Source organism: Grampus griseus, assembly GCF_964374135.1.
Source record: "Grampus griseus genome assembly, chromosome: 13".
In the NCBI taxonomy this organism is placed as follows: Eukaryota; Metazoa; Chordata; class Mammalia; order Artiodactyla; family Delphinidae; genus Grampus; species Grampus griseus.
The window spans coordinates 72,323,672-72,344,825 of NC_139007.1; the positions used below are offsets into that span (position 1 = coordinate 72,323,672).

At 43.3% G+C, this 21,154-nt stretch overlaps 1 protein-coding gene across 1 annotated transcript in view; it reads left to right on the top strand.

Moving 5' to 3' along the window:
* Nucleotides 1-21,154, top strand: part of UST (uronyl 2-sulfotransferase) — a 288,827-nt gene that overhangs the window by 214,300 nt on the left and 53,373 nt on the right. The window contains exons 6-7 of the mRNA XM_082669303.1: nt 11,273-11,370; nt 13,209-13,366. Coding sequence (XP_082525429.1) covers nt 11,273-11,370; nt 13,209-13,366 — 256 coding nt within the window. The remainder of the gene's footprint in view (nt 1-11,272; nt 11,371-13,208; nt 13,367-21,154) is intronic.

Genomic DNA, 21,154 nt, shown 5'->3' on the forward strand with positions numbered 1-21,154 from the left:
AATCAAAGCAACATCCTTAGGCTTATTGTACTTTGAGAAACTATCTAGCCCTTAGTGCTAAAAGTGAAGAAGCAAAGAATTTACAGTATGGTTACCTAAAGAGTGAAACCAATCATAACCCCCTGGGGAAATTTTCCACTCTTCTGGTGAAAGCTTTGAAATCAACTGTATTTAGTCTTGGGATTAATAACGGTATTCTAGCATTGTGACCTCCTCTGATTGTGTTTTTCTTGGGCTAATATTGAAATGAATTCTTATTCTTTGACTTAAGGGTGGAGAGGGAAGTTGGTGATTTGAAAATATCCCGAGAGTAGGAAGCCAGCCTGCGCTTTTAAATTTGCCACAAATAACCCACCAGGTGGCTATTCACCACTTCGTCCGTCAGTCAAGGGTTTCACTGTGGTCCTAGTAAGTCACGAAGGGAATCATGCTCCTATAAACCACAGCTCTCCTTCCGGACCCCACTACTAAGCTCTTGTAGTTTTCACCCTGCTTTCCTTGTATTTCTCACTGCATAGCTTTCCTTCTAGGGGTGAGCTGAACTCTCAAGCCCTTGTATTTCCACGACTGCTTTATCCAATGTTGCTGAATCCTTGATAGCCCTTAATCAATGCATTCAAAAACAAAACCGCCTATTCACTCCTATAGTTCTCTCACCCAGTCAATTCTTAGTCACTCATGATTACACTGTCTTAAGAAACTGCAATTCCCAGTTCATCTAAAATAATCATTCTGCCTCTTTAGTTTCAATTTCTCTTTATTAAACCTGTTGTGGATTCTGTATGACCTTCTGAGTTGGGACTACAGGGCCACAGAAAGGAGAGGCTGTGAGCCTTCAAAGATCTACAGACATGTTGTTTATGCCCTGGATAACCAGAAGTTGAAAGTGTGACTTTTGTGGTTAGATTTGGCCTCTTAGGCCAAAACTATTAGACTATTGGATGTGAAAGAAAGAGAAGGGAATTCTAAACCTCTTCAGCTGGGAAGGCAAAATCATCAAAATTCTATGAGGTTAAGAAAGTTTCTGTGGCTTTTAGAAACTTGTGTGGCCCAAAGGAGTCATAAATAATTTTTATGGTGTAAAAACCCTTGAAGAACGTACTTGGTTTCCCAGGAATTCCTGCCATTCTTACACTCACAAAGGCTCAGGTCGGTGGAGAAGCTCTGTTGGAGCCTGATTTGTCTGCCTAGTCCTACCTCCAGGAAATACTGAACTGTGTGGGGACTTAGCCTACTCCTGAGGCTTCTCTTAACAGGTGAAATGAACAGATGCGAGGTGAGCGATGCATTTCTTTCCAGTTCATAATTCAGCTTTGAAGTGACATCTGCAGTGGTCCTTCTGATCTCTGGCCTAGGTTTTACCGGCATCTTTTCTTTCTGGTGTTGCACGGAAAGCAGTCAAGTTAAAATGCATTTCCATGGTTTTATTAAGATCTAGAGTGGGAAAGCTGTAGGCGCATAGGAGCCACTGGCAATCCACTCAAATGATATCATACTACCACCCCACAGCAAGCCCACAGAGTGGTGACCTATTTTTCTATGTGACTAGGTAGGAGAGAGGGCGGTGGATCTCTCCATAAACCTGTCCTCCTGCTTATTTTAAGGGCTTAGTCAGCATCTCAACATTAGTCGTGCTAGAAGGACAGAGAGTCCTGCTGACTCTATGCTTCCAAATAGAATCAGCATAGCCCCCTTTTGCAAAGATTGCTGCCATCTATGTGCTGGGCCGAATGCACAGGGCAAAGTTGCCCACAGGGGGCTGGTTAACCAAGATACCACTTTGAGAGGTCACGGCAGAGCTGCTGGTGGCAGAGGTCCAGCCACATGGCTTTTCTGGGCCTTGGCGACTAGAATCACAAAGCCCCAAAGTCATTATTCCTCTAAGTGGAGACCAAATCTGGAATGTACTTTTTCTAGCAGGGAGTGGGTTAGAGGTCATTTAATGACATTTCAGTCCTCCAGATGTCTACTAAAAAAATATATCCATAATGATATATCTTCATCCACAATATCATTTAAGCATTTTCTGATTAAAATGCACCAGTACTTTCATTCTGCATTTCACTCTGCTGCTGAATTTTTTATGATGTTGTTTATTGAAAAACAGCAGTGTCTTCTGAAAGCTTCTACCAGATTCCCATGGTGATTTGCTAGGCATAGCACAATTCAAATTAAAATCTCATCATCTTCAAAGGCTACTTTTATGAGCTATAAAAGAGCACCTGCCTGGCCCTGGGTGGGTACCATCATACAGAGAGGAGACAGGAAGCTTTCCTTCCAGAATTTTAGAGTCTACATAATACTAATAAAGAAAATGTAGAGTGAAGATTATGCCATTTTTGTGTTCGTGGTATACTTCACATATTGGAACTTTCGGCGACACACTTGAAGCAATTAAAAGATTCAAAGCAACACCGTTATAATAAAATCCCTGCTACAATATATTAATATCTTGCAGGGTCTGTAAGAAGAATCCTCAGGAATCATACTGTTCGAGGTCCGGCTTAAACTGTGCTTTGGCCTCTGACATCCTCATGAAGCAGAAATGATCACATTTCACTAAACACGTGACCTTGCTTTGGCATGGACTTGACATTTTACCAAGCATCTTTCCTCTGACTCAGCAAGGTGCACTCCCCACATCCATCACACACATTTCTGCACTCCATATTCTTTCCAATAGAACACCCTGAAGGAAAAAAAGCATGAACAGCCCATACAGGACCCCCAAGCGAGACGGTATAGAGATTTCACTCTCCCTTGGCCCCAAACATGTAGCAATGATAGATAGAATATTTAAAAAGGAAATCCAAAGAGGGTCCCCATGCCTGGAACAATACCAGAGTGATGAGCAGTGGTGAAATCACAGGCCAGCTGAGCTCCGGTCCAGAATGGGGCAGCGGCAGCCAGGCATTGGGTTCTCTGTCAAGATGGGGGCCAGCATCAGTGCTTTCAGGGCCTCGGGTGGGGAGCCACACTTCCCTCACAGCCAAGCAAAGAAAGCCAGACAAAACGACTGCTGACCCATCACTGAGACTATGGCTTTTAAAGGGCAGACCTAGAGGGGTGGAAGAACAAAACCACAGCCTGTGAACAGAATAAACAAAGTTAAATTGACATTCAGATATTTTAGAGTAAAACTGCAGGATATCAAGGAAAAGGAAGAAAAACAGATGACCAGTGAAGGAAGCATAATTAGGCTGATAGCAGATTTCCCATCAGCAACGGTAGATACCAGATGACGGCAGAGTAATATCTTCACAGTGCTGAGGGAAAATAACCATCAACCTAGGATTTTATATCCAGCTACACAATCACTCTATAGACTTTTTCAGACATAGAAAGAGTTAACCACTTAACGACTTCACTAAAAGGATCATTAAAAGATGGATTAGGAGGAGAAGTAAGGGAGGTGCAGGACACAAGATGCAACAGTGAATATAACCGTTGATTAACACCTGTTGGTAGAATGAGTTAAATACTGAGTGCGAAGAGTTTTTTGTGTTAAAAAAGGATTAGATTTAGACAACATTGATAAGATGGGATGGGCAGTGTTTAATGGATAATTAAAAGTGCTAAGATCTTTCCAGATTCAGGAGAAATATAGAAAGACCAAATTACTTCAGACTTTACTAGAAAAAAATTAATCAAGTTTGAACGTTAAACATTTTTAAATGACTCTTCCATCAACTCACCTTTCTGACCATTTATGAATGATTTCTTAAAATTCTGCACCTCTCCTCAGTACTTCTCAAGTAATGAGAGTATTTTAAGCTGCATTGTTATCGTTTGTATTTTTTAAGCTGTCAGAACCACATATCTGGGGGAAAAAATCTTAGAACGTTAAAAAATGTAAGGGTAATTGTGAAAATAGTAGAAAGAAAATCTTTAGATTCTAAAGCAAAAGAAGAAAGGCAGGTGGTATTATCAAAAACTTTAAAAACGAACGGAAAAGAAAAAAAAAGAGGAAAAGAATAGCAAACAAAACACAAAGAAAGATGCAAAAATAAATCCAAATATATCAATAATCATAATAAGATAAATGATTACATTCATCTATTAAACAGGGAGAGGGAGTCATCTGTTGAAAATAGAGACTGGAAGTAAAGGGCTGAGAAAAGGTCACCATTTAAATGCTAAAAAAAAGTTTATGAGCCAAATTTTAATATAAGGTAAGAGCATTAATAAAAAGGGAACCACATACAAATAAAGGGAACCACTACCAAGAATATATTCTATATAAATGTTAGTAAAGTTACATTTTGTAAACTACAAGTAAAGGGAGACAGGCACAATTACTTGTCAGCTACTTGAGGCCAGGGTGCTTACCATGATGTCTTATGTACAGTAGATGCCTTAATTCATAAAATAATTAAAGAACCTTGGCATTGGTTTGTTGAAGATTTCAGCTTGATTTATTTAAACACAACAAGCAACCGATTTTGAGCTACTCCAAATTAAGAATCTCTGAAATCAGATTGCATTTGACCATATTGTGGCATCATAGATGTAAACTTTATGAGAAAATTCTAGTTGAAAGTTTAAAATTAGAATCCCAGGTGAAGTTTATCATGTGTTTCATTTCTAATAAAGAGCACTAAAGGATTGATAGCCCTCCTCTACCTCTTTTTCCTGAGTCTTCCTTCAGCTAGTCACTGAATTCAGTTCTCATAATTTATGATTCTATAAAATTTATGCCTGAAATTTTTTGTCGAGATGGACTTTCTTAAAGTGTCCCACTTGTATAAAAGTTAGGGTATCCAGTGGTTTCTTAAGTAACTCCCACTGGGGCTAACCTCCGCTTAAAGATATTCTTTGTGCAAATATTCCAGACATTATATGTAGAAGGAAGGGAAATGATCGTTAGCCAAAAAAACTATAATTATGAAAAGGAGTGACTGATAATGTATTCCACTTTTACTTTTGAAAATGTTTGTACAAAACTGGGTTGGGCCTAGTGGTTTTGCACTAGAATCTGTAGACATTTATTTGCCTAATAAAATAACTGCACAATCTGGCAGAATTCTGCATACTTGGCAACCCTTCCTGTCCAGGAGCCTGGAACAGCATCGGCCCAGCAGGTGTGGCTTTCAAAACGTTCAGAGAGTTGAATTCGGGAAGTCTGCCCAGCACCCCACCTGTGTACAGTATGCCTTCCTGAAGGCCACGTTCGTGCCCAGCTTGTCATAGGTTCAAAGGCCTCTATTCATTCACAGTTGATAATGAAAACTAAAATAATCAAGGGATTGACACTATACACCAAAATTATAATAAATTAAATTTCTCTTCAATAAAAGATGCCATGCATTTTTAAAGATATTTTTGACATTTAGAATATAGATACTCTATAGTGTTTAACACTATTGTGCACATAAGAAACCTACTCTTCCCCTTGCTAGCATGGGCTTGGTATCCCCTCTTTCCTTAAAGGGTGAGGTGGGGGAAAAATAGAACTATCAGCAGCCTGGACCCCAGGAAGGAGAGGAAGAGGAAAAATGTTTCCTCATAGTTTTGGTTTTTTCCACAAGGTGCTCTTTAATCATAGGACCCTAACAGTCATGACCCAGCTAGTAAGATCTGACTTCCTGGGCCCTACAATCAGAATCACCTGCTTATATAGGGCAAAGGGAGGGGCGGTGTGATGCGGGTCATGCTAGCTGTTCCAATACCCTGAGCCTCTGCGTGCTGGCCTGAAGCAATGATTTTCAGATTTAGAGCCTTGTTATCAGCTGAAATCTTATACGGAACCCAATAGCTAAACCCAGGCAAAGCATAGCTCTTCCGGTTTTGGTAGGGCTGGGGGGTGCTGGAGCCCTGCCCATCTGGCACAGCCCTCACCTCACCATGGACCGTAGGTGTAGCTCAACTTTTCCTTTTACTGGAACTCCTTAAATCCCTCCTTTCTGGGCCCAGGATTAGCCATGGGATTGGAGGGGGCTTGACGACAAAAGATCGTGGAATGAATGAGAAGTATACTAGAGACTTCACTTATTTTGTCTTACTAGAAGAACAGAGTCCCAGGACCACTCGCAGTTTGGTAAGAGGTGAGAGGATGCTTAGGATGCTGCAAAGCACACAGTGTAGGTTGTGTGTGCTTTGTCTACCCAGAAGGCTCACCAGGAGTGACCTTGAACTTGCTGTCAGATCCTGAATTCTTCTCCAGCTTCTGGAGCCTTCCTTTCGCTACAGGTGGACTGGCATATATACTAACACTCGTCCTGCCAGGAATTCCGCCAAAACGTAGGCCCGCTATGGGACCAGGGGAGGAGGCAGAAGGAAATTCCAGGCAAGGGACCCAGATGAGTCAGGCATGGAATTACCTTCTGGCCCAGTGTTGAGGCCCATGAAGGGCAACCAGGTTCTCAAAATCACCAAGGCTCCTCTTTAAGATGCAGGATGGACCTAGAGTCTGTCATACAGAGTGAAGTTAAGTCAGAAAGAGAAAAACAAATACCATATGCTAACACATATATATGGAATCTAAAAGACAAACAAAAAAAAGGTCATGAAGAACCTAGGGGCAAGATGGGAATAAAGACACAGACCTACTAGAGAATGAACTTGAGGATACGGGGAGGGGGAAGGGTAAGCTGGGACAAAGTGAGAGAGTGGCACTGACATATATACACTACCAAACGTAAGGTAGATAGCTAGTGGGAAGCAGCCACATAGCACAGGGAGATCAGCTCGGTGCTTTGTGACCACCTAGAGGGGTGGGATAGGGAGGGTGGGAGGGGGGGAGACGCAAGAAGGAAGAGATATGGGAACATATGTATATGTATAACTGATTCTCTTTCTTATAAAGCAGAAACTAACACACCATTGTAAAGCAGTTATACTCAAATAGAGATGTTAAAATAAATAAATAAATAAAAATAAATAAATAAAATGCAGATTTCTAGCCTCGTCCCCAGAAAAGCCTGTTAAATCAAGCTCTCCCTTAAATCAAGGTGGGGTCCGGGAATTAGCATTTCTTAACAGGTGCCCTACTTGATCCTTATTGCCACTGCACTGTCACTAAGAGTCCTTCAGAGCTTTTGAACAGAGAGGTGAAGTGGATGAATTTGCATTTCAGCTAAGTTACTGCAGCAACTTTGTGTAGAATGTGTTCAGGGAGAAGAAATGAAAGGAAGAGATACTAACCAGCTGCGAAGGAGCTGAGCAGGGCCTGAGGTGTGGAATGGATGCCAGAAGGCGCATTAGAAAACCATTTAGGGGTCAGGTTGCAGGGTCGGGCCACTGAGTGACGTGAACAGTGAGGGTGAGAGAGGACTCGGGAGTGACCCCCAGGGATCTGGCTGTAGTGACTGGGGTTTCCTTTGGGCACTGAGGGCCCTTTGGCATTTGACAGGTGCGTGTTATTCATCACAGTCTATCCAGTGAAAATGTTATGGGAGAAAATCAATTGAACATGATTTTGCTGTCCAATCAAAGTGGAAGAAGGTGAAGCCACTAAGAAAACCTAGAGGGTATAAGTGTATGCTTTTAAAAATAGCACAGTTTAGAATAAATTTCAACCAAAATTGGCCTTTTTTTTTTTTTTTTGTAGTTTTGGCAATTAAAAGGACTCAGTTATCTGGAATGTTCGCTCCTAGAGAATATCTCATTTCCCAAATAAATTGAGAATGTGGGGAGAGTGGGGTCTTTTGTTGAAACCCAGTCTTACAAGAGGGCTAGTCGTGGACACTTTGTGGGGTGCCATGGCAGCTGCCAAGATCCAAGGACCAGATAAGCAAATCGTGGATCAAGCACTGGCAAGCAGTCTGGCAAGCGGGCCCGCTTGGCTAAATCATCACCGTCGTGAAGACCTTAGAGCAAGTCTTAAAATAAATATTAAGGTTTTCGTTTAAAACAACCTTATCCTAGAAACACTGCATGGGAAGAAAAAATGAAATTGCATAATCATTTTAAACTATATATGGACAAAGAGAACTTCAGTATAAAAAGGGGATTGTAAAACAACACAAGATGGCGAAGCCTAACGCCAAAAGTAAAACCATTAATTCTGGGGGGAAACCGTATGGCCCTGGGGGGGACTGGAGCAGAGCACTGGAGGAACAGCTGTGTTGACACTTGTCACATTTGGTTGCCAAAAACACTGAAAGGTCATTCACTGAAGTTCTGGGTTCCAGTAAGAGTGGACTGTGTGAGTGGCCAGGAGCAGCTTCCCAAAGCCCCGCGTCCTTGAGCTGCCGGGAATCAGATGAGTGTTCACTGTGGCCAAGCCGTAGGCAGCTGAGTGCGTGGGTCTTCACAGCTCGTTTCCTGCTTCCGCTTGGTCTTACATCTGAGTCATCTTGTATTTATGTCCTCCTATAGCATTTCCATAAGATGCTTGTGGCCAACACCATCCATCAACCTAATGGGCTCAAATGGAACCCTTTGAAATCTCCTGCGACATGCCTTGCTCTAAGAAAGGAAGAATTGTTAACAGTAATTCTTAAACTAGGAATTTATGTCTTCCCATAAATTGACCTTGAGAGGTTATTTGTGGATTCCAGTAGAGAAGCGTCTTTCCTAGGTCCCTGCAGTCCTCAGCCCTCCCCTTCCCCACCAACCGATGCCCTCTGCCCCCTCCTGCGAGCCCCAGGCCAGGATCTCTGGGAACAGAATCAGGGGTGTGTGTCTTGGCTTGTTCCTTCTGCCATTTGCTCATTCAGTCGCTGAGTATTTATTGCACCTCTGCTTTTTCCAGGAAGGGTGCTAAGCGCTGGAGATGCAGTGAACAGGCATCTGGGCTCTCCTGGAGTCACCACCTAAACAAACAATTACACAAGTTCTTCTTAAAAGGCCACTGTAAAGTGAATTCAGAGAAGCGCAGGCGCTGTGAGAGTCTCTGCAGGAGGCTTGGGTGGGCTCAGTTGCCCCGCCCCTCGTGTTAATGCAGGTCTCTGGGGGGCTGACTGTGTGGGGGGCAGATCTCTGGACACCCCCTAAATCACTACCATTTTACTCAGCCATTTGCTGTGAAATCTTGACCTCAGAGGACAGACCCTCCTGACCACGCTGGCCGTGCCCGGAGTCTCCTGTGCTCTGCTTCCCACCCAGCTCCTAGCTCCCTCCCTCTGACCCCAGCCCAGTTCCTGGGTCACCCTGACCTAAGGCTCAGGTCCCTGGGGGAAGCCAACTGCCAGAGGATACCTGGAGGGTGAGGGAGGAAGGGAGGTCAGAGCATCCTCATGGCAAAGCCTGGTCACCCTCTATACAAGTTTTAGTTTGTTTTACAATGTGTAGATCTCCTTAAACTTTTCTGATGATAAAACTAAAATATATATATTATAATTAAAGCTAACATTTCAAAAACAAATAAAGTTCAGTGTATTCCCATCTTCCATTACATCTACCACCATAAATGACTTATTTTAACAGTTTGGTGTTTATCCTTACAGATTTTTTTTTTTTTTTTTTTTTTTGCGGTACGCGGGCCTCTCACTGCTGTGGCCTCTCCCGTTGTGGAGCACAGGGTCCGGACGCGCAGGCTCGGCGGCCATGGCTCACGGGCCCAGCCGCTCCGCGGCATGTGGGATCCTCCCGGACCGGGGCACGAACCCGCGTCCCCTGCCTGCATCGGCAGGCGGACTCTCAACCACTGCGCCACCAGGGAAGCCCCTTCCAGATATTTCTGTCCTTATGTAAACACATTTTATTTTTATGTTGTCCTACATGTTCATATTGTCCTATAATTGACTTTATTTCATCTGAAAACTCATCACAGACACTTTTCAGGACAGTGCGTGTAGATCCTCCTTATCCTTGCTGGGTGCCCAGTATTTCATCATAGGAACGTGCCATAACTGCTCTGTGAATCAATCCCCCATTAACGACCTGTACGTTCTGCCATATTTTGTTGTAATAAATCTTATAGCAATGAATAGTCTTATACATACATCCCTCTGTGTCAGTTTCTTCTTAGAAAGGTATTTGGGGTCTAACATCATGCATTTGTAATGGGTTTTCATATGCAGTGAGGTGCTCTTATTGCCTTCACTTCATGCATGGCTGGATGGGCTGACGTACACCATTCCACGTGCTTCTCGTATACTCCTCTCTGCGAACTGTGCACCTGTGCTTCCCACACAAGGCTCAGGTGCGCAGCTGGAGTGTGTCTGTTCCTGAATCTCTTTATTCCGGTTGAATTTGTTACTGTAATTGTGTAATTTATTTAAGTGGTATATAAACCAAAGAAGCATGAGAGGGAAAAGAAAATGTTGAAAAAAATAGATATTTAAGTTATATTTTCCAACTCCCAACTTGAACTAAAAAAAACCTTTTAATAACTAACCATTTACCCTAATCGTATTAGATTCAGTGGCTTCAACTGACTCATAAACTTCATTGACCATAGGACCGTGTTTGCTGAGTTATATCCACTCTTAATTTGCCTTGCCAGTATTGTGTCTGAAGAAACATCCCATAGCTGTTTGGTTTGTTTGTAAATTGGGTTATCTTTTCTCCTTAGAAATACCTAAGAACCAGACATGTCTTATCTAGGGTATCCAGTGTAATCTGCCTTGATGAAAGAGGATTTTTAGCCCTTCTTTTCATGTCATTGTAAGCTCTAGTAATGCTGACAGACACTGCACTCAACCTCATAGAAGAGAAACTTTCTATGCAGAAATTCCAGATTTTCTATTTGAAAATCACAACTGTTGCTTTTGAAAGTGAGAGAATGTCTATATGCAAACATCCGGCCACTTCCTAACCTAATATAACATTAGAAATGGTTTTACAGCCCCTCCAAAATTTACAGACCCTCTATGTGACTATTGTAGGTACTTAATAAGTATTTGTTGGACGTGTGGATACACAGGGAAACACATTTCTACGGGACTGGCTGTACAGGGATCTCTGATTAAGTCTGAATGAATTAAGTCATACTGAATTCATTCAACAAATATTTGTTAAGTGTCCACTGTATACTTCCCAGTTTCTCATAACTGCTGGGGCCACAGCTAGCCACAGTCAGTCGAACTGCTCCAAGATGCTTGTCATCTAGCTAGAGACTTCAGGCCACTGGGAAATGCAGAAATTCATTTAACTCAACAGACCAAGCACTCTGTGAAATGCTGAGCATGTGTGTACCTGGCCAGTGAAGCAGGCTGGTGCGAGGCAAAAAAGGGATTTCATTTCTTCTCATGAAATCCATCAGTTCTGTACATCTTCTCAAGGCCTTCCCGTATCATTAAAGTATCAATTTTACTTACACTGTATGACATTAGACAAAGCCCTGCAGAGACCGCCAGACATCTCACTGCTGTGTTTTCTCTTCTAGGACATCAACGAGTGTATCCTTGAAAACTATCCTGAGTGTTCCAACCCCAGGTTGTTTTACATCATTCCGTACTTTTGTGGACAGCATCCCAGATGCAGGTAAGGACTGAAACAGGCTCATGACATGCTCACTTGGACAACAATGACGGGAAACCCACCAACTGGCCCTGCGTGGGCGTCTTCTGCGTCCCCAGTCTCTCTAACTTCTGGAATTCAGTTAATATTTACTGTTAATCTTTCAAGATGGCATTTGAGATTCTGAATGTCCTGTAAATAAAGAAATGAACAAATCAAGGTCCGGCAGAGGCCTTGGGAACCACCCGTAAAGTTGTGTAACTGAAATGCCAGCCAAACTCTTCTTCACCTTTGACGTACACCTGTCACTCCCCAGCCCATGAGATAGTGAAGCCCAGGGGGTGCGCCCAACCTGCTCCTCTAGTGTCTGTGCTGCATCCACAGCTGTCCTTGCCAGTGTGGTGTGTCTGATTGGGTCTGAAACACTAGATGCTCGCACCCAAAATTCCAGAGTGTCTCTCTCCTGAGGCATGCTTAGTAGAAAGAGAAGAAAGTACTTTCTAGTGATCCCTCCTCAACCTTACTTGGTTGCAAGACCTTCTTTAGAAAGTGACTTATTCAGATAGTAAGGGCCCTCAGTGTGGTCCACCCACCTCCTGCATCTGCATCCCTGGGGTACTTGTTAGGAACCCTCACCTGATCACAGTCTCTGAGGTGAGGCCCAGGCATCTGTGACCACCTGCCAGGTGATTCTGGTCTAGCTACACTTGAAATTCGTTGTACTAGACAAATGTGTGGCCTCCAGGAGAAATGGTGGTAACGATGAATATTATCTTTGCTCGGTGGAAGATAAACCCTGCTGCCAGAAGCGGCACTTTCCCCGAAAGGAGACATTGATTAGAAGGTCGTTGTGTTCCTTAAGAGACTGGGGGTTGGGGGGGACACGGCTGTTTCCAAGTTGCAGCTCACTCGTACTTTTTGCTTACACTGTGACTGCTGCTTCGTTATTATGTGTGTTGTTATTATTGACGTTTTGCCGAGTTAACCAGTTGGTTTACGGTCAGAATTCTGGGGCCAGAAGTGTCAGTTTTCTGCTTCATTATAAACTCCTGAGCTCAGGAGGCCTCCCTCACCCACCCTGGCCCCTGTAGTAAATGCCTTCTGCTTCACGGTCAGGGCTTCAGATCCTGGGAAGGTTTGGGGCCAGTTGACTCGCTTTCTGTCAAAATGAGGATATTTATTCCAAGAAACAAGATTCTAACTCCTTAAAGTACTTTTAAAATTATATATTTCCCAATCTTGGGGCGAGGACTTCTGATGCCTTATCTCGTGATGATTTTCAAAATGCTTTCAAAATGTCACCTTGTTCCACCTTGATGACAACTATTTGAGCTCAGTAAGGATTATTAAACATTTTCAAAAAAGAATCCTGGCTTGCCCAAATTCCCCCAGACAGTCAACGCCAGCCAGGCGTTACATTCATATCCGTGTTGTTGGCTCACAGATCTGCCTTACAAATAAGATGAGGCTGTTTTCCTTCTGTAATTGAAGGAAAAAAAAAAAAAAGTTTGTTTTCAAATTCCTCAAGAGAATAAGATGATTAGTGGTCATGACCTGACACCTATTTTGATTTCTACAGAAATCAAAATCAGTAAGTTTCATATTTCAAAACTTCTAACTTTATGGGTTCGGTTTGGTCCTCCTATTAAAAGGCCATTCTAATCAGCGTTTATTGAGACCTAGCTGCCTGGGCCCATTTTCTCTTAACAGACGTTTAGGTGGGGCTCGCTGGGCCCGGGAGAAAGTGGGATTTGGACGTATGTGACTGGGGATGGGTGGGAGAAGGGAGAAGCTTCCAGCACGTTGTTGCTGCAATGCGAAGACCAATCTTTGATTTCAGAATCACTTTTATATCCATAAAGGGAGCCTGGCGAGTGGGCCCTTGAAAGAGCAAAGCTGAACGTGAATGAAAACTTCCTGCTTGTGGGGATTCTGGAAGAGTTGGAAGATGTGCTGCTTCTACTGGAAAGATTTTTACCTCATTACTTCAAGGGTGTGCTCAGTATCTACAAAGACCCAGGTAACTCTGTCTGTAAGCACGTGCTTCTCTGTTTTGAGGCTTACTCACCTTGAAAAGGACTCGGGAAATACAGGCGTGAAATCATCTCTTCCGTTAGTGAAGGGGAGCTCCCCTGGCTTCAAAGCAAGGTTAGAACCACGAGATTCAGATACCGAAACCTTGAGCTTCAGGCCCAAACATAAACTCGCCGTGTTTTAAAGGCCAGATGCTTCCATTTCTCCCTCTGGAAAGTGAGATGGGCAGCATTCCCGTGGGCCGTGTCCTGGTGCTGGGGTGAACCAGTGAACGGGCAGGTGTGTGTTGGAGCCCTGGGGGAGTGTGATGAGGTAACTCTGGCCCTACTTCCATTTGACAAAAGCAAATCCCGGCGCATAGAGTCCATAAAGCAGCACATTGAGAATGCAATTATGATTTTGCTCTAATAGATGGAGTGGTGTCCGAACAGAAGAAGGAGAATGCAGCAAAGCGATTATAAGGGTTGCCCGTAGTGTCACTGTAAAATCATTACTTTCAGAAGTCCATCATTTGTTTTTCTCAACTTGTTTGTTTCTTTCCTGTTCTTCATCTACTGCTGCCTCAACAATACCTCTTCACTAATCCGTTTATGGTTTTGTTTTGTTGTCGGGAAATGGAAGGTGTTATTCTGCTTTGTAGAAACGAGGCACAGAGGAAGGGCTTCCCCAGCGAAGCCTCTGCCTCACATGCCACGCAGCCAGGCAGGGACCTCGTACCACACCTGCATCACTGACAGGTGCTGATGCCCAGGTGAACTGGTTCTGCCTGCAGGAGCCCTGACTTCGGTTCCATCGGGTGGCCCTACCACTACCAGGGACTCGCTGGGGGAAGGTGATTTTGCCTTGGTCTCCCAACACTCTTATTCAGAGGCAAACTCGCATGTACTTACATGACCATGGACCTCGAGGTGTGTCTCCGCAGCAAGAAGTGTGGTTGGAACAGCTAGAAGCATAACAAACTCTAAATTGTCGTTTTTTGAAATAGGGCCTTCCTTTGCTCTTTCAACTCTGGGCAATTTAAAGAGTTCAAAGAATTTAAAGAGTTCTCCTGGGACCAGTTTTTAGCTCTGTAGGACAAAGTAAACTCTGGTCTTTGTGCAAGGAGGAGTCTCACCCTAAATCAGGCTCCTTTGAAGAAAAGGTTTACGTTGTTCATTGTTATTTCCCTTCTTCTGCTTTATCTTGTTGTATAGTGTGTGGGGGTGTGGGGGTGTGAGATGTACAGTATGAGATAAAGGCTGACTGGGTCTTGGAGACACATAGCTGTCAGATAAGAAGAACACACTCTTATCCCAGCACTTGGGAAGAGTATGGGTGAGGCCACACCACGCACTTCATCCATCCTGGGATCTGGGATTGACAGGATTCACAGGATGTCACAGCCCAGCACACCAAGGGTCAACACCAGAAGTGTAGGTCTGATAACTCAGAAGAGGACATTTTAATCTTTGTTCTTCCTAAATACAAATAAACCACAAACAAAACTCTTAGCCCCAAGGGCTCACTTACCTACTGTTGTCAGGATGTATCATCTTCACTTCCCAACTGTTTTCCTCATTTAAATACCTGACTTCTCGGGAATTGTAGGCCTTTGTCCCGTGACCTAGAAGCTCATTCATTAAAGTAGAACATATTTTTGAAGATTGAGTGACTGTTAGCTCTTTTGTCTTTAGCTGTGATCTTTCCACCTATAAAGATTTTTCTCCCCTTTGAGTTCGGCATAGCAATATATGAAATACTTCCGAGGCTGCTGCCCCAGGGAGAACGCAGGCCAGCCAACACATTACCAGTTCACACAGTCCAGCTATACTAGTGGTTAAAACAGCGAGACACGTCTACACTGCCCTGGGCTCCCACCCTCCGGGGGCACTTCCACACACACACGCACACACACACCCTCACCGCCCCCTCCCCCACCACCGCAAGGGGGTCTTCAGGACTCTGGCCCAGGACTCAACAACTGTTCTAATTTAGTTCCTGAGTGGAACTGGTGTTAAATATTTTGCATATCACTCCAGTGTAATGGTCTCCGCTGCCACACGGCACGTAGACAACAAAGTGAACATTTGAGTGATTCTGCAGTAACTTCCCCTGTGTTTTGTGGTCTCTCGGGCACCTCCCGTGAGATTTTTCTATGGTAACCTTGAAGGCCAAGTAGCTCCACAGTGGCTCTGTCCCAAAGAGTTTCCTCATCCCCTGAAGCAGGGGACAGGAGATGAGCATCCTCGCCTGGCCAGCTTTCTGGTATATTTTAGCCTCTGCAAAGACTAAGCCCCTGTATTGTTTCCTCATGGCCACAAATCAGTGAGCTGGTATCGAATAGGTTAAAGGAAGAGAAGCAGCAGGTCCCTTCATCGTTCACACCAGAGCCTCATCACCCGTGCATTTTCAATCTACACTCACAGATAATGGCCCACTAAAATCCTTGCTCTTGCCCTTTATACAAGAATTTTATAACTGAGTAGACTAGAGGACAGAGGGAAGAAACACTAAAATCTGAGACCTTTAAATATTTGTAAATTAAACGGACCATGGAGCTGGATTAAGAGGCAAACATTCCACTGGCCATTTTTCTTTGGTGCTCATCCTGTTATTTTAAAAATGCAGGTGTGTGCGGATTTCAGTCATCCCCTTCCAGCAAGACGAAAAGTATTTAGACCAGTCTCACTGCTGAAGAAAAAACACTAATAACAATAACCGGGGAGCTGGTAAAAATAACGTCTGCTAGTCAAATGGGTTGTCACTTATTCTAGATTGGAAAGATAGTCATTAATTCTTTCCAATCAGTACTGTGGGTTCCAATAACCCACCATTTAGAGAAGTTAATAACTTCGCTAAATAATAGGTCAACTGTTTGTGCTCCCTCACCCCATTCATTGCCTGTAAGAAGGTACATGCTGGTGAGTAAACTTGTCTCCTACCAAAAATATTTGAGAAACTTAATCTTCATAAATTTTTTGAAATTTAGTCATTTTATATTAATGTTTGCATTCTGTGGAGACCCAGGTAGTGTATCTCAGAAGAAGTTGAAGATAGTAAGTACTCGAGATGAAATAAGAATGAAAGTTGTAGCCTGGTGGATAACCAGGAGAACACACTCTGGTGTTTCCCGCCAGCCCAAGGGCAGTTGCTAATGTTGAGGCCAGTACCTTGGAGTGAGGGCTCAGTAAACTCCGCCCAACCTGGGTATGAGTTTGAATTGGGGGAACCAAGGCCGAAACAGATTTACTGGGTAAGAGTGACCTCACTTCTTTAACTTATGCGGTCTCATTTTTTATTGATTAATCTCGATTACATTTGCTCATTACTTAACTTTCAAAAACGAGAAGCTTGGAGCCGGCCCAAAGAATTGGAGAGACAGCTCCATGGTCATCCACCAAAATGTGAACCAAAGGGCTACAACTTAAGAGTTTCTGAGCCACAAGCGTTAACGTGTTCATGAATGCTTTTCCCCCTTAGCTCTTAAAAGGGACACGCTTTCTTAGTCATAGTTTCTTTAGGAGCTAAAATCACCGTGGTGTTAAAGACCACAATAAATAAGAAAATTAATTAAAGACAGAGAATAAGTGAATATCTGTGATAGGAAAAGTCCTTATATCAGCGTCTCCCATATCCGCCCCTGACTTGGTGAGTAACCCAGCTGTTCCAGTTCAGCAGTGCCACTTAGCATCCAGATATGGAACAATAGGACCTGATATTTTAACCCTCCTACGTGAGGACTATGTGAGGACTTGAAAGCTAATCCTTTTCCCTTGCATTTTAAATACTTTCCAACCCTTTTCCCTTGTATTCTAAATACTTTCCGTGACTAGCATTACATTAGTATTCATTTTCAACTTGTTTCCGTTACAAATGTAAACACTGGAACCTCAGTAGAGAATTTACAAGACTTTTGTGGGCTGTCTTGAGAATCTGGCCACCAACTATACTACAAAGGAAAAATGTCTAATTCCAAACAAAATGACTTCCGTGCTAACTTTGAGGATTTAAGTTCATTCATGAATTGGGTGCTTTGTTTTTTTTTTAAAAAAAATGCTTATACTTAAATATTTTTTATTAACAACAATGATAAATAAAGTACAAATTTAAATATCTTTTTCCTAGGCATGAATGATAATTAGACTCCTATTAAGGGTATAGCAGTGTACTCTTGGAGTTCATTTGCATTGCAGTATTCAAATCTGAGGATATTTACATAGAAAATTAAAATTGTCCTATTATTCATAAAGAAAAGTTATTATTATTATTTTTTTATGCGGTTCGCGGGCCTCTCACTGTTGTGGCCTCTCCCGTTGCGGAGCACAGGCTCCGGACGCGCAGGCTCAGTGGCCATGGCTCACGGGCCCAGCCGCTTCACGGCATGTGGGATCTTCCCGGACCGGGGCACAAACGCGTGTCCCCTGCAGCAGCAGGCGGACTCTCAACCACCAGGGAAGCCACATGGGAAGCCCAAGAAAATTTGCCACCAGGGAAGCCCAAGAAAAGTTATTTTTTAAGGAAAGAACACTGAGTTGGGAGTTTGAAGAGACTCCTTGTCCTCTTTCTGCCGTGGTTCTGCCCAGAGGACCCGAGCAAATGTAGCTTTGGGTGGTTGATCGCTAAGGTCTATATTATTATGATACTAAAGTATCACATAGAAGGTTTTAAGGCTCTTTCTACCTTCTGTTGGTTAGCACAATTATACGGTGCTTCCCCCCGCCCCCCGCCCCGCAAAAACCACAGGCAGTCCCCATTGCCTTCGTAATTCCCAGGTTTAGTTATGGAGACTATCGCCACCTAGAGGACATGACGAATCCTCGCTGCAGGGTCATTCCTTCAGAATCCGTTCTTCCCTAAGCCGGGGATCCCAACACACTCTCTGGTCACACTGTCCACCCTTCTCTCTCCATACCATATGTATTTCTGTCCAGAAGACAGAATATCATAATTATTAGGGCACAGGCTCTGGAGTAGGCAGCCCGGGCATTAAAGCCCGTTCTCCACTTAACTGGATAACCAGAGGTAAGGTGTAACCCCTGTACCCCATAGCTTCCCCATCTGACAGCACATAAACAGTACTGTCTACTTCACAGTGTTGTTGTGAGAGATGAACCTGATCGAATCCATGTAAAGCCCTTAGCCCAGAGCTTAACATATGATTAAGTGTTCAATAATTAGCTATTAACCTGCCAACCACATTACAGGAGAGAGACAGGGCCATTATCTGGGAGGAACTAGGGCTTCAGCTCTCTCTGTAACTTCTACATGAAAGAAGGAAAGAGAGGAGGAGGGGGGGGGAGAAGAAAAAACTGATCACCCTTCACTTATTTCATCAGTGACAGCTGACCTGACTGTGAAATCGCATGCCTTTAGGAAATAGTATTTCTGACTTAGAAGGAGAGGAACAATTATATTCTGGCCAATACTTTATTCCTGAAACAAGCACAGGGAATGAGTTTAATGGAAATATTACTACAGTGACATGCTCAGGACTGAAAAACACACACCATGCAAGTCACTGAGGGTTTTTTAAAAATCATCTATTTGTATGCCTGAACTCTTAGCAGAAATATCAGGGCGCTAAAATTTCAACCTTAAATGAAATCCACTGTTGAGATGTGACCAGGACCAGTTACCATTAACTCGAGTTGAATGTTGAATCTTTCAGCCTGTTATGCATCACGTTATTTAGTAGATATAGGATGGGTGTTCAGTGATTTAATGGCGTTTTTATTTTAACTATGACCCTAAGATTCAGTTCTTGAAAAACCTTTATTTTCCATATGCAGAATTGCATACTTCAGAGCGCTGTTAATGAATTAAACTTTGTCCAGCAGGTGGCAGTGTCTCTCCATTTTCTCAAGGAAGTGCTTGTGGTTTCCTAACAGTTTGCATCTGCTGACAGGCGTTTACAGAATGCTTGAACACAGATGTACAATTATGCCCAATATGGGGCCTGAAAATGGGATCGTATCAAAAGGATTCCAAGTACAATTGATTGCAGTAGTCCAAAGCACATTATCTGAGAGCCAGTGGGGTCGGGAATTGGGGGATAGTTTACAAATAAGTTTGCGTGGGTTAAAAATATATGTACCGTCTGCTCTGGTTTTATAAAAATCATCCATCATTCTACAACGATTGGATTAAACATGCTATTTCTCATTTTTTATTTCCATCTTCTTATTACTTTTGTGCTACAACAAAACCCAAAAACATTCTGGAACTTCACGGGTATACAACTGATGGTTGGGAGAAATTCAGACTATTTACAGGCACCAATGAAGTTATTTAAAAACCTCAATTACCGGGCTTCCCTGGTGGCGCAGTGGTTGAGAGTCCGCCTGCCGATGCAGGGGACACGGGTTCGTGCCCCGGTCCGGGAGGATCCCACATTGCTGTGGAGCGGCTGGGCCCATGAGCTGTGGCCACTGGGCCTGCGCGTCCAGGGCCTGTGCTCCACGGTGGGAGGGGCCACAGCAGTGAGAGCCCTGCATACCGCAAAAAAAAAAAACAAAACAAAACAATTATCATTTATAAAAACTAGGATACCAATCTGTTATTGGTTCATGTACCATCAATATTCTCCATAATGATTTGTTTATCACCAGTCATGTCCTAGGCTCAGATTCTAGTCAGGTTGGTACTGCATTACGTGTGTGTGTGTGTGTGTGTGTGTGTGTGTGTGTGTACACCCATTCATGTTCAAACAACTAAACTCCTTATTACACAGCAATGGCATCTTAGTGAATAGTCTTGTATGCGAACACCAGCAACAGTTCCTAAATAATAATAATTTGCATAGCAATTTACCATTTATAAAGCACTTCCATAAGATGACCTCATTTGATTCTTACAGGAATCCTCTGAAGCTGAGGAGGACAATGAGTCTTTGTCTCATTTTCTAAATAAGAAAGCTGAGAGTCAAAGAGTAGAATAGCTTTGCCCACAGTTATCAAGTCCTAAGTGACCACAGACATGCAAGCTTCTGTCCCCAGAACCACCACAAACTCCATGAATCTATGACCCTCCGAACATCCTTCATATTTAATCACTAATACAGAGCATTAAGTGGGTACTAAGCACTCTTATGTATTGCAGTTGAAGGTAAATGCTTGAAAATAAAATCTACAGATTATCTCTATTCAACACATGGTCTGATTTTGTAGTAATAACGTTCCAAAAATATTTCTCTTCTTTGAAGACTAATATCTAAATAGCAGGTATAATCTGAAAATACTAGAAAAATTCAACAAGCACTTTCAGCAAGTGTTTCCATGTCTGCAATACACTCCAGTCCTGGGCAACAGCCGTATAAAGATAAAGAAAACCATATCTGGCATGAATGCTGTCGCAAACTGGATGGGCATTTCCTACTGGAGATATTTGGGCCAGGCCTTGAAGGGTGCATCGCTCTTCACAAGGTGGACGTGGAAGGAGGCAAGTTAGGCAGAAAAAAATAACATGAGTGCAGACCTGGAGGTGTGAAGACACAGAAGTCCCAAGTCCCATACCTGGGAGGCATGAGGGGCGTCCAGCCCACCTCGGCCCTTGCCTACTGACCTTGCCTTTTTGAGCTGAGCCCCCAATTCTTCGCAGCTCAGTCACCCTACTGCTAAGCCAGTCCACAGCCTGTTCTCTTATAAATGTTCTCTTATAAAAGTATCCGCAGCCTTAGATCTCTATGTGGTACAACCTGGAACTGAGTCACTCATACCAATCCCAGAACCAGTGGCCAAGCCACAGTTGCCAGAGGGCCATGTGTCACTCCCCCAACCCCGCTTTCCCTGCCCTCTGC